We start from the raw sequence: 13,768 nt of genomic DNA, 5'->3' as shown, positions 1-13,768 counted from the left end.
TTGAGTGACCATCCTATATGTCATAGTAATTGGAGCCCTTATTTAGAATTATGTAGTTGGAGCCAAGATTTTATTAGCTCTAACCAGTCTAAAAACAAGACTCAGTAAAGGATTAATTGATGTACCATTTCAGCAGCTGAAAATAGGAAAGAACTTAGTGAGTCATACTAGGTACATACAGTGATACAAAAGTACTGTTTATTTTCAACATCAAAAAGTTACTTGTCTTTGGTTCTGTGACTTGAAAGTCAATATAAAACCCGTTCACTTTATCAGGTCTTAGTGTAATGTCAAAAAGAACTAGTGTAATACTTGTAAAACCCATCCTGAACACAAGCATTTACTGCTCCCATTTATAAGCAGGTGCTGTAAACAGCAACTTTCTGGCTGATTGTCTGTAAGAGGGAGCGAACTGTCTCTTCCAACTCCACCAACTGCTTAGCTTTGTCTTCCAGAACTCTTTGATTGTTTTCATACGTGTTTTCCAAGTCTGTCAGCAAAGGAAGGGGAAAAACAGCTTAGTGATGTTGTAATGCACTGAAATATAAGCCATTATAGTTACAGATAAACTACTATTCAAATTTACTGCAGAAGAGAATCTAATTATAAAAAAAAAAAAAAAAAAGAGGATGGAATGGCACCTTTTTGTTTTCTTAACGTTAGGACATAAAGCAACAAGGAAGTAATTTTCCACAAGTGGAAATCCAAAAGTATACTTTGATTCATGTTGAAAATAATTGTCATTCTCTGCTCTATGGTGGCTTTTACACAACAATGAAATGTTTTGGCTTGTTATGGTTGACTATTCCGTGAGTCACTGCAACTGTGCAGAAGCAGCTAAGGGGAAGAATGAGTTCCTGGCCTGGCAAAAACAGAATGAAAACTTGGCTCCCCCTGGTAGCTATGGGCAGATTGCCCCCTCCTGCTTCAATCAACTTTAGTCATCAATAGTAAATGTTAAATTAATCTGTAAGCTGGAACTGACATATCCTGATTACCTTTTGTTTTAATAGTTTTCCAGGGTGGGGTAGGGGGAGTATGTTTGAAGATGGGGGTCTGGCTTGAACAGGTTAGTCCCTGTCCTAAGCATAGTAGTCATGTTTCTTCCCTGCAGTGGTTCTTGGCGCAGCTGCAGGTGCTATACCAGAAGTTTGTATCTCACTTCTAAGTTTCAGCTTCTTTATAGAAATCTTTGATTCAAAAGACTATGTTGTGTCCATAATAAGGAAAGCAGATCAAATCTCAGTAACAAAGAATTAACTGCCATTTTCTTCCCCTACTGCTGATGAATAGCCAGTTTAACAGCATGAAGTTGCTTCACATTCTAAGATAATGACTTACCTCCTCAGAACAACCTTACCTTTGAGTAGCTGGAGTTTGCTATTTGCTTGAGCCAACAAGGCTTTAGCTTCATCTTGCAACATGCCAGCTTTCCTCCTAGCATCAGCTGATTCTTCTGTCTTCTTGGCAATGAGATCTTCCACTGTTTTATACTTGCCGTTCAGCTCGGTATTGAGGACCTGTTGTTCCAGATTCAAGCACAAGATGGAGCTCATTCAAAAGACAATCCAGTGGGAGTCTGCATTTCCTCCCTCTGTCTTTACTAATCCGGGTGTAGGCAGAGACTATGCTATCAGCTCACTTAACAAAAGCAGAACCAGTGTTGGGCTATCTTCTACTTAATATTCAAGACTTTAAGAGTTGGTACAGAGACTCATCAGTTGCCATTTTGCAGATCTGTGGCTGTTTTATGGCTTTAATAGTGACACTTGGTAAAGATTTATGGGATTCGGTTACACAGTTCTGTAACTAATGGAAGCTGTGGCCTCTAGTACAGCTGAAAAGCCACACGTGGCAAGAAACTGGCACTGCTTCTGGTTGAATGCTTGTATTTGGGGAGGAATATCCCTGTTACCCTTTCAGTAATGAGAACAGCTGCCTAGTTTGCGTAGGTGAAGGTGCTGGAGAAGTCATAAGGTTGGTTTCTCTGCTGTGCTTTTCTCTGTGAGGTTAAGATTAAGAAAGTCCTCTGACCTAACTGAGTTCAACCAATAAGCAAGCTGCAGCAGTACTGGAAGTCTCTTGTGTCTACTTGACAGCCACCTGAAATACTACTTAGTGTTCAGAAGTAATTGTTTTGAGATGGATAATGCATCTCTCCTGGCAGAAAATGCCTCTCTAGAGACTGGTGGGCTAACTATAGACAACAGATTGGAGCAATGAAACTTCTGTTGGCAGACTTGTTGATTCTTTTGTTAACGAGCATTCTTTTGCTATTACGGAGGTGTGCAGCAGACACTGGGAGCAGTGCCATATAGTCACAGCAAATTTTGCATCTCTGATATTTAGAAATTACCTTAGGTTTATATTGAGCTAATGATTTTTCTTGTCCCTTGATTCTGTACATGCCAAATTTCAGATTGGTTGTCCTGAAGCTATCACTGTCATAAAACCATAAATACTCTGTACAAGGGGAAAAAAAATTACCAGTTCTCCTGTGTCAGATAGTAAAGCTGAGGGACAGAAATGAATCTATGAAAGGCTGGCGTGACAGCATGCAGCTATTTTAGAACCTGAAAACTACCTACTTTCTGTACCTGGTAACAAAGTAAGTAAAAAGCAGCTCTCTAAGTTTTTCGTCCCCAGTACTTGACAATAAAAATGGATCATTAATGTTCCTTTAGCCAAACCTGGGGTGAGTTTTGTTGGCTTTCCCTTGGCATCTTTTCCGAGTCTCTCACCTTTTTAACTTCTTCAGCATTTTGTTTTGCAGTAACAATTTTTTCTTCTATATTGTTCACATTCTCTGAATTTGTAGCAGCCTTTTGCTTAAGGTCTTCAACACTCTTCTCTAGCTCAAACAGACGTAAAGTAGCATTGTTCAGTGTTTCTTCAGATGCTGCATTTTCAGATTCAATCTAGCAAAAAGAGGAGTGAGAGTTACACTTTCAAAAGACACTGAACATAATACTAAACTTCCTGGATAAGCCCTGATCAGCTAATTAGTTCATGTCCATAGATCTGATATAAAAACCAGTGTGTTAGTTTCGCTACAAATGGCCAACTGCAGTCAGGGTGAAAGAGCCCTCTGCTTGAAGAGGGGGGTATGTAGGGGGCTGCAAAAGCATTAAGGAACGTGGTTTCAAAAGTACTTGGCTGTACCACACATGCAAGAGTTGCCTAATCCGTGGGCAAAACTTCAGTCATTTGACTCCCTCATGTAATAATGGATGTGTGAAGCTGCATATCTTCTAAGCTGGCCAAGCTTCATGGGTATAGGTAGTGCTATGGTCTCATGAGGGCTTTGAGATGAAGTCTGAAAATAACATTATCTGACAAGACTGCAGCAATTACCACTTTAATCCAGCATTCGTTTGTTCTAGTCTCATGCTGCAGTGGTGGATGACACTGATAGCGCGGCTACACCAGTCCACCACCACCGTGGTCGAGAGGTGTGATTTTCCACACACCTACCTTGGCACACCTGCCCTGTTAGGAGGCTACAGTCCTGCTCAATTAACTTCAGGGGTGCAGCACATGGGGTGAGAAAAGCCTTTTGGTTTGGTTTTGGTTTGGTTTTTTTTTTTAAGAGCAAGTGGTCACCTGGCATCTGTCACACTAATTCAAAAGTGGATGTGAAGGCAGCAGTGGTTTAGATTCATTTTAAGTGCAGTCTTTGATTTGCAGTACCCAAGAGCATTCCCTAAACAGGCTTACATCACTTTCTAAATTATCAGACTTGGTGCTGTTTCTTGTATCTTAAGAAATACTTGTAAAGAGCTCACTGAGGTCAGCAGGTCTTGAGTTCCTTTAATATCTTCGTCAGCTTGTTTGATGGCTTTTTCTGCTGCATTTTGAGCTTTTTCAGCTTCTTCGAGTGCTGCTTTCACCACGTCTGCAGTGACTTTAACATCTGTTGCACCTTTGCTGTGGAGCAAAACTATGTTAATGCTAAAAATGCTTTTACTTTGGAATTGGAAAAAGAACTAGTCATACACTGCTAAGGGCCATTTTTGCCCCTTCCTGAAGGAATGAGAAACTACATCAGGGAAAGTTAAACCACATTTTCTGATGCAATTAAATTAAAGTCTTGTTCAAGTTCTTGGTGATGGAAAACGTAGTACAGAACAGGGTTGCATACCTTGCTTTTTTAGCTTCCTCCAGAAGCATTTCTGCTCTGGCAATGTCTCCAGCGCTCTGCTGCAAAATGACCTCAACATCAGAAAGGCTTTCTACACGCTCACGAATATCTTCTGTCAGGGCTTGCAGCTGCTGGGGAGTGCTCGGCATCTCCATGTTCAGCACTTCGTTAGCCACCGCCTCGATGCTGTCCAGGTCAGCGCTGTCTTCTAGTGGATGGACACAAATGACAAAGATGTGAGTAAAAGCTTCCCTCTTTCAAGTCCCAGTACTCCAATTCTTGTCCAGCTGCTCCCTTAAGAAGGAAAATAATGGGAAAATGTCCTCCCCCCAGACTTATGGAAAATCAAGGTGTTAAAACTGCTTTCTTAGGGAGAAACCTTCCTCTCCGGAGAGGCCCAGCAGGCACGTAGGCCCTGCTGGCATAGCTTTCTTGGAAGCCCTTTGAAGATCTTGGTGATTAAGCTACACCACACGGGCTGGAGGGGAAGACACGAGCCCACAGGAAACGAAGCCAAACGCTGCACATAAAAGTATTTGTGCTAACAGTATACTCAGCCATGTGCAAACAGGGAAGGAAGGGGTTTGCCATGCTGCCGCCTGCTAGTGAACAGGGCCCTCGTTTAACCTTTACCTGCTTTCTGAGAGAGAAACTCCGTTTCTGAAACTCCATTTCTGACTTTCTTCCCCTTTAACAGTACTTTGTCTTTCTAGCCAGAACTTATGAACACACTTGGCAAACTACAGCAGTACAACAGCCTTCGCTGAGACGAACACGATAATATGTCATAGTGTGCTTTCTCTTTCCTATTGTCTTGCTTTTGTCTTGTTTCCAAATTTCATCATACATGCTAAGTCTGGCTGAAGGGGGAAGGGGGGAGGAGACACAGCTATTGCATTACCCCTCAGAGGATGATTCAGAGCTAAAGCTAGTCTTCACAAACCCAGAATTAAAATATAATTTAAACGTAAGGTTTTTACGCATTAGGAAGTCTCTAATCTGTTTAATAAGTTTTCTCAGATCTTCATTGCTTCTGTCCACTTGTTCTTTTGTAGCATTGGTTTTGAGCAAAACCACTTGTGCATTTTGTTTTGCTTCATCAGCTCTCTGTTTCGCCTCAGAAACCTGAAGAGAAAAATAGAAGGTTTGATTGTGTGTTTGCTTATGCTATAAGGCCTGTTTTAAAACAAAAATTCAGCTGGAGTCAGAGTTAATAGTAATGAGAAATGCTTTTTCTCATAAAAGTCACAGAACACTTTTAAAAGCTGGCCGTGATCCATACCACCAATGCTAGTTTAAACAACTCAGGCTAATGTTTAGAGTTATCCATGAAGCTTCACTTTACAAGCTCTCTCTCTGAGGATCTTTACAAGCATGATGAAGTTACGCAACCTACGAGAAGTATTTTGAAATAAGCCAGGCACATACTTTGTCAATTACTGTCTAAACTTGTGTTACAACTGAAAGATTTTTATTTATTTTTTTTTTTTTTTAACATCTAACAGTTGATTTGGCATATTACCATTCTGGAGAGTTGCTCAACTTCTGCTAATGCGCTGAGGATGTCTCTGTCAAAATCCATGGCTTTCTGCCAGGCATTGTGAGCTACGGTCACCAGCCCATCGCAGCCAGGTCCTCCACACTTCTTCTTCCCATCCTCTGTTCGACAGTTTAAACCGCCGCACTCGGACTCGGCACAAGAGGCTCCCAGGGGAGTGCCACACGTCTGCAGAGACACATTAGACAAGGGAAGCAGTCGCAGCTTTATTTCCATTGCTGACCTGTGAGGGGGGGATGCAGTGGGATGCTGCTCTGCATGATGTTGCTTCTGTCCCTTGCAGTAGCATCCTGAGTACCCCGGGGAAGGAAGCTGAAGCAGAGCTGCAAGCAGGAGGTGGTTCCTGCAGCAGGGCTCTACCAACTTGACTTTAATTTTTCTTTTGTGCCCCCTACACCTTCCTGCCTTTAACTCAAACAGGCAGCTTCCTGATGCTGAAGTAGCTGGAAGTTATGAGGGAAGCCTTGCTGCACCTTCATCATCTACTTTTCCTGTATATCATCCTTCCCTGGAAAGCTGCGTTTAAGCTTTAGTTTCAAGCTGGAAGCTACTACTGTCTGTATGCCTTTTGTTTGCAGTCAGTCTTCACTACTGTTGGAGGAAAAACTGGCCATCCCAAGAAGCTATTTGGTAAGGAAGAAAGTGTTTTGTGCAGAGTAGTATCCTTTCCTTTGCTCTAATGCCCTAGAAATTAAATACTTGGAAGATGAAATGCTCCAAGTTGAACAGGAAACTTTTTTTCATCTCCCCTAAAAAGCTGTCCCATTCCTTTCCAAAAAATGTTTGCTCTGATTTCATCTTTCCAGAACACTTTCCAATCTTTGAATCCTTGTCAAGGATGTGTTCCCATAGAAAATTTCAGTGTACTTTAAAAAAAAAAAAAAAGGCACAAAACTATTTTAATCAGCAACATTTGTACTGAGACTTGCCCACTACTTAGTCAACTGTTTGGACAGTTAAATTACTTAAGAGTTGTTTTAGCCAGAGGGAAAACTAGAAAATTCCCCATTGTTTTGAGGTTCTTTTCCCTTTCCACCTCACCCCTTTTGCCAGATGATAGTCACTAAACTATATACTTTGCAGCCAGGTTAGCTGCAGCTGTCTCCTGTGAAGTGTAAATGAGTCCCTCTTACCTGTTTGGCATGTAACCCAGCAGTAGCTAGAAAGCAAAAAGTTTTTTTTTTTTTTGTGTGTGTCTCCTGTGATTACACCTCCAAGCAACTCAGTGTTTATGGCCTTGATAAACATCTACCCAAGATTTTCAGTCCTCAAGAACAGTTAGGCAGGAATGCAGGGGAAGAGAAACTAAACAAAAAGATGCCTCTTTCTTCAGTCATGGGGGGGGTGGGGTGGGGTGGGGGAAGAGGGTTGAGGAAGCTGGGAGGGATGAGGGTAGTTACAAAGGTCAGGGGACAATTCAGCTGTGAAGAACTCATCCTCTAACACAGGCCTGGCCGGCCCAGGGGAGTTAATGATCGTCCCCTGCAGCCTGCCTTCACGCAGGATTGTTCTCTGAATGCAGCTGGCTGACTTCAAAGGGAAACTGAGGGAACACCCAGCCTCTCCCAAGAAAAAGCCACCCTTGATCATAGTTACAGATGAGCAGGCAGCTTCAACAGAGAAAATGCCCTTTTGACTCCAGCTCCCTGTAAGTTCTGCTTTGTCTCAGGCACGAGGAGGGGAGCGGGGAGCGTGGTGATGCCAAGGAGAGCAGCCGCCAGTGTGAGCAGAAGCTCTGCCTGGCTGGACACGTACCCTACGGAGCTGCAAAAAGGCAGAGAGGAGCCTGGTAAAAGCAAGCATGTGAACTGAGGACAGGTTTAAGAGGGCAGCTCTCGGTCCAGCAGATTTGCTATGCTTTTCTGCATGTGGGAGCTCTGTCCACAGCAGAAGGCTTTGGGCTAGAGCAGGGCAGATGAAAAGATGGGTGCTCTCTTGGGGCTGGAAAGGGTAGGAGGGAAACCAACATGAAGGGCTGGTGCCTGAAAGCCATAAAGTCTCAGAGCCCACCAATTAAACAGCCCCGCTCTAGCTCACAAAATACCCCACCATCCAAAAATGAACAAACTGTCTCACAGCCCTAAACAGTTCTTCCCTGCCTGTGACTTCTTCACGAACCCGGCTTTATTTTTGCTACAGGTTTTATACCAGCGATCCTCAGCCATGTACCTTCTCAGCCACTTCAGAGAGATCCAGGCTCTGCAGTTTGCCTGCGAGTTCATCCAGAAGGCGCGACTGCTCCTCTTGTTTAGCCTTGAACTGGGCCTCCTTCTCATTGATTAAGTCTTCCACTTCCTGCCGTGTTTGTGCTGACAGCTCCACAGCACTATCGGGGTGAACAGTGGAGGCATTGACCCTCTCCTCTGCCTCCAGGGACATCTGGAAATACTTGGTGATACTATCCAAGGCTCCTGCAGAAATCAGACGGAGCTGCTCAGAAATGTGTTAAGTAACCTAAAGTAATTTATATTGTGGAGGTTGGCAGATGACACGTTAGCAATATGAGTATCGACTTAAATGAAATGCTAGCCTTTGCAGCTGTATTCAGTGCCATTGCAAGGATGACAGAATTTGGCCTGTTTTGGGGGAAAAAAAAAGAGTAAGTTCATCTTTTTGCTTGGTTGACAGTCTGTCAGGTTTGCTGGATTTTGAAATTAAGCCTTTCTCTGACCCTAGTGCCTGAATTTTGCTTACCCTGAGGGCAAAAGCAGATCCAGCCTCTTAAGTTTATAGGGCAAGTCTGTTTTCTAAAGATTCACTTATCCCATTAGTTCTTATTGCTTGCCCTGGGATGTCTGGCTTATGGAGTCACTGCTTGGAAATTGGTCAGAGCTTTCCCAAGAAACAACTGCTTGACAAAAGACACTGATTTATGGAACTGTTAGCTTTGGGCAGCTTCTGGAGAGGCCTCAAGCTGGTGTGAGGGATCCTGTGGGGGTGGCCACCTGTTGTACCTTGGGGCAGCTTTCCTCTGCAAAACGCGACAAGTTGCAGACTCTTCTGTTCTACATCCTATTTGCCTTGCTCTGCGAAATCCCCTGTTCACTGGAAACAATCTCAGGCTTCCTACAAAGCAGGAAATTTAAAAAAAAAAACAAACCCAATCCTTTGTTTCAAGCTGGAATAAAGTCAGTTTTCAGATTTTCCAAATAATTCAGTGCAATTCCTCTTTTTCCAGCAAATTTTGATTCTTGGCACATTTCAGTGTGCCAGTGGGCATGCAAGGCTTGGGTGGCTCAGAAGAACTGGGCCCTTACAGTGCGCTCTTAGTCACAAAGACCTAGGTAGTTTTTTCAACCAGAAACAGCAATTTAACAGACTGGGGAGACCAAGGGAAATATCCAGGTATATCTTCAAATCTGCTGCAATTTCAGCTGTTGTGTCTCATCTAAAATGTATTAATCAAGAGACTTAAAGACAATTCGGTGCCCTGGGAACTTGAACCAGCATTGCAATGTGCAGAGGGAGAGAGCAGGGGCAAAGGGGCAAAACCAAATTCCTGCTGCATCAGCAATTCTGCTAATGCACAGAGAGAAGCTGCCCTCCTAGGAACTGTGTTTTATTACAAGTTAGAAGATTAACCTGGTATTTAAAATCGTGCACTAGCTAAATCTTTGTCCACCCCACTGCGTTCTCCCCCTCCCTGCGACACTTACCCCGAACATCGGAGATCTTGATGAACTCTAGCTGTTCTGCAAGTTCTTTCACCACACGGTCTAGGCTTTTGGCATCTGTCTCCAGCGCGCTCAGGTCAGTGTCTGTGCTATTACTCTTCGTGGCTAAGGCTGACAGGTTTTCTTCTATGTCAGCTATCTTAACTGTAACATCTGCTGTCAGCTTTCTGTAAAACAGAGGCACAGGGCTCAGGAGGGGAGGAGGAAGCATTGTGAGCCTCGGTGCTTCACTTCACTGCAGAGTGGTGCCTAGAGTCGTGCTGAGCTGCTCCCATGGCAGGACCTGTCTTCCCTTGGTGGAGCTGTAAGTGATTTGTAACAACATGCCTACCTAGAGTCCTGTTTTGTTTCCTTTATCATACAAAACTACTTTTTAATCTACACCACGTTTATAAACTCAAAGCACCAAATTGCTCAGAAAACAGCTGCTTTGTGTAAGATTAACTGGAGGCAGATTCCAGAGGACTGGTGTAATGCTCTTGTATCATGGCAACTGCATAGGTCAGAGTTGACTACTATGATCCATACATAATTTGCTTCCCATCCCACACAGCTACAAATGCAGTTTTGATTACTACAAGCCTATGGGACAGATTTGAACTTCAGGAACCAATGGGGGGGGAAAGCCCTAGCTTTAACACAATGGCTTCTTTTAACTTGTCTGTAAAGATCCCTCCTCACCAGCCATTACCCTAGGGCTATGAAGCAAAACCTCCCACCCTAAGCATTCAGCATGGCCTCAGCGAGCCACAGAGCAGGCTTTAGCTAGTGGGATAACCCTAGAAGGAAAAGCAAGTGTATGTTACACGTCAGTACTGCTGTTGAACAGAAGCGGGCATAGGAAGCTATTCCTATCCATGGGGATCCCACCAAACCCAGCATTTCCTAATTCTGAAAGAATCAGGCAGTATTTAAGCTTTCTCAGCCCAACAGCTCGCTGTTTCCCAGGAGTCCTCCAAAGCCCAGTACTCCTGTACAGCTAGAGGAGCAAGGATATATATATATACACACGTATGCTAGGGAAAAGCAGCTCCTCAGCTGCTCTGACCTCCTTCAATACACACAGAGCCCAAATGCAGCAGCAACCCCCAGCTCCCCAGCTGGAGGGAGGGAGCTGTAGGGCACAAGCGTATCCCTAATTGAGACATTTGTGCTTTAATCCTTGCCCCTTTGCTTTGTGTAGTCCCCTTTACAATGAATGCACAAGTTCAAGCAGTTGCACGCAGGGCTAGAAAGCATCTATAAGCCTACTTGATGTTAAACTGTCCAAAAGCACAAACTAGCATCTTTTGTATACTTAGTCCTAAACCAACATACAAGGCTCCTACCCTGAGAAAAATGGAAACAATCCTTGTTATAAAGCTGGTGCTTCCCCCCACACAAGTTCAGAGTGCAGAAAGGAGCCAAAGTTTCCAACTCATCAGCTACACACGGAAATCCAGGAATTTAATCTCTCCCCTCTTCATTCCCTCACATAATAGCAGTGTTTGTCCTTTGCCCTGGGGGAGCGCGAGGCAAGCATGAGTGGCTCCGTGGTAATCAGCTGCCTGATGCATGCTCAGTGCCGGTGCTGAGCAGGGTGAGGTGCTCCACCAGCGCAGCGTATCCTGCCTGGCGGGAGGAGCGGAGCAGGGGTGGCCTCAGCCCAGCACAGGCACATCAGGCACTCAAGTAAATCCCAGCTCGCTGGCACTCCCGCTCCTTCCCATGCTAGACTTATCCATGTAACAACAACTGTACTCACTCTGCTTCCTCAAAGAGATTCCCAATGTTCTTCAGGGGCTCAGCAGCTGGATTTTGAGTGATGATGGTTTTAATTTCACTGAGCTTCTCCTCCAGGGTGTTGAGCCTCTGCTGGTATGGGCCAGTGACTCCAGTGATTTTGAGGGCATTGGCCCTATCCAGGAGCTGCTGGGTCCTATTAGCCAGCTCACTGATGATCACGTCCCAGAGGGCGAAGCACTGGTGGCACGGCACGCAGTCAGGGAAGAAGCCCGAGTAGCCCCGGGAGCACTTGTCGCAGCGTGGACCTTCCACCCCTTCGTTGCAGATGCACTGCCCAGTGGCACGGTCGCACTGCGGGGTCTGGATGCCACGAGGGTTGCAATCACATGCTGGAAGGAGAAAAAGGCATGTGTGAAGGCCATGGTGAGGGAAACGACAGTGCCATCATTTATAATGAAGTGGTGAAATGAGTATAGAAGTGGTCTGTGTCTGGATTATAAAAAGCTAATTCTGGATGTGTCTGCTTGGGTATGGCAGAACCAAGGCAGAGTGTGAAAGGAAAGAGAGAAGGAAATAACTCTAGGGGAGAATAGGATTTGCACATCTCAGAAGTAGGTGCAATAACGGAGCAAGGATGGACACTACTTCTTGCAGTGTCTGGATGTCAGTTGAACAGCAACTGAAGACAAAGACCCCAGTTTCACTCATACAATGAAGACTAAGTAAAGCAAGGCTTTCCATACAGGAAAAGAAATATTAAGCAGGCACATAGAGGGTTTAAGAGCAAAACATGAATGAAATGGGAAAAGTGAATACGGAACAACCATTTAGGGTATCCTCCAGCACAGGAGGAGGGGTCAACTGAGGAATCCAACAGATCAAAAACCAACCACCTTCCCCTGCGCCTCCCACAAACAGCACAATAAAAGGAGATAGCTGATTCCACAGCACCTAGTTAAGTGGTGGAGTTCCCTACCACAAGGCACTGTGGGTGCTAAATGCTGAGGTGGCTTCAAAGAAGAACATGACAAATTTATGGAGTAGCAGCCCTTGAGAGAGATGATCTATGCAGAGGTACAGGGCCTGGTTCAGGACGTGCTCCTGCCACGGATGGGGGGAAGACATTCATAATACGCATCAAGGAGCCTGGCACTGAGCTGATGTTTTGGGTATACAGAAAATGGGAGGAAATCAGGCAGTTAAAAGTAGAATAAAACAAAGCATGTGGTCATGGGCAACTCTGTCTGAGGGAGAAGAAAGAAGTCTTCTCCAACATAAGTACTAATGACCAAGAGCCTACATACTATCACCCTCAAGTGGGAATGGGGACAATTAACAGCTTTTTTTTTTTTTTTTTGTAATTATGTCACACTTTGAACACCAGCTTAGGAGTTTGTATTCACACCTTGCTAAAATGGACTTTCATTCTTATTTTATTTTTGTAACTGTGAATACCTACCTGTCTTTATATGCTGGTCAGGTAAGACCCAGGGGCTTCAGGTAGTTGCCAAACTGGACTGATAAGTTTTTGTCAACACCATTTTTTAACAAGCTTTTAGAATAAAGATGCACTTCTTTGGCACTAACCCTCCATGAAGAGAAGTTACTCAATTAACTTTCTGATGCACGGTAATTTCTAAAAGCACAGACATACTTTGTACACAGTAACACCATCAGAAGAAGTGTTTCCATGCAGCGGGGCTGCCACTTGACCTCTCCTTCTCCTTAATTACACAGGCAGCAGCAAGAGGGGAAATTACCAACCTGCACAGCTTTTAATAAAGAGATGGCAGCAAAGAACAAAAAGAGAGGCCTTGAAATTAGGCAGGTTATCTACCTGCCACCATGGCAGAGTACACCAGAAGCAGGTCAAGCACATGTTCCTTGAACAGGAAAAGGACTATGATACCTGATAAAAGCCTTCACTTACACATCCATTTACCAGGCATCCTTGAAGGCTGTTAATGGCTCAGTAAGGTCCATAAATCAATTCGCACACACTAAGCACATGCCCCCTTGAAAAAAGGGCAAAACATAAAGCCGTTTTCAAGATTGCACATTGTTTGCCTCAATGCCAAAACACAGTGGTGGTCTTCAGCTCAAAAATTACACAAAGAGCCTCAGCAGAACAAAACACTCCTCAAGAAAATGACTTTCTTGTACAATGTGAATATGATAGGCAAGAGACAAAAATAACTTCTGCTGCCTGCACAATTGAGCAAAATGGTCCTTTGTTCTTTGAATTATACCCTGACACAAGAGATTGTTTTTACTTTACATCGAAAGTGCTTAAGTAGTCAACTCACCATGGAATATGTTCCCTGCAGGCAAAGCCTTCAGTTCCTGTTTGAAGGTCAGTTAACCCTTCTGTCAACTAATAAGGCCCTCGGTATAATGATGAATTGTCCAAATTCCTCTGCATAGAAAAAGGCTAAATGGCATGTGGTTTTTCTCAAAGATCCTGAGATCTGATCAAGTTACATGAATACTTTCTGCTGGCAAATCAGATCACTATATTTACCTGCGGATTTAAAAAGCTTAAAGTGAAAAAAGCCCCGATGTTGGTAATTCTACTCCTGAATACCTACATGTTCAGGAAAGGCAAATGACATGGCTTTAGTAGCATTTACATGGTAATGTGGACTCCAAAATCTCGAGCCAGAAAATGTT

The 13,768-nt window shown here is 44.0% G+C and overlaps 1 protein-coding gene across 1 annotated transcript in view; it reads right to left on the bottom strand.

Annotated features, from left to right (window-relative positions):
• Nucleotides 1-176: 176 nt before the first annotated feature.
• Nucleotides 177-13,768, bottom strand: part of LAMB1 (laminin subunit beta 1) — a 44,274-nt gene continuing 30,682 nt past the window's right edge. Inside the window, exons 24-33 of the mRNA XM_042793497.1 lie at nt 11,118-11,487; nt 9,356-9,540; nt 7,869-8,110; nt 5,664-5,867; nt 5,122-5,266; nt 4,142-4,349; nt 3,786-3,927; nt 2,742-2,918; nt 1,361-1,520; nt 177-490 (exon numbers count right to left, since the gene is read on the bottom strand). Coding sequence (XP_042649431.1) covers nt 354-490; nt 1,361-1,520; nt 2,742-2,918; nt 3,786-3,927; nt 4,142-4,349; nt 5,122-5,266; nt 5,664-5,867; nt 7,869-8,110; nt 9,356-9,540; nt 11,118-11,487 — 1,970 coding nt within the window. The 3' untranslated portion in view covers nt 177-353. The remainder of the gene's footprint in view (nt 491-1,360; nt 1,521-2,741; nt 2,919-3,785; nt 3,928-4,141; nt 4,350-5,121; nt 5,267-5,663; nt 5,868-7,868; nt 8,111-9,355; nt 9,541-11,117; nt 11,488-13,768) is intronic.

Source organism: Tyto alba, unplaced genomic scaffold (assembly GCF_018691265.1).
Source record: "Tyto alba isolate M040663 unplaced genomic scaffold, T.alba_DEE_v4.0 Super-Scaffold_2, whole genome shotgun sequence".
NCBI lineage: Eukaryota > Metazoa > Chordata > Aves > Strigiformes > Tytonidae > Tyto > Tyto alba.
Note: the sequence above shows the minus strand (reverse complement) of the source record. Positions and strands in the feature narration are given on the sequence as shown.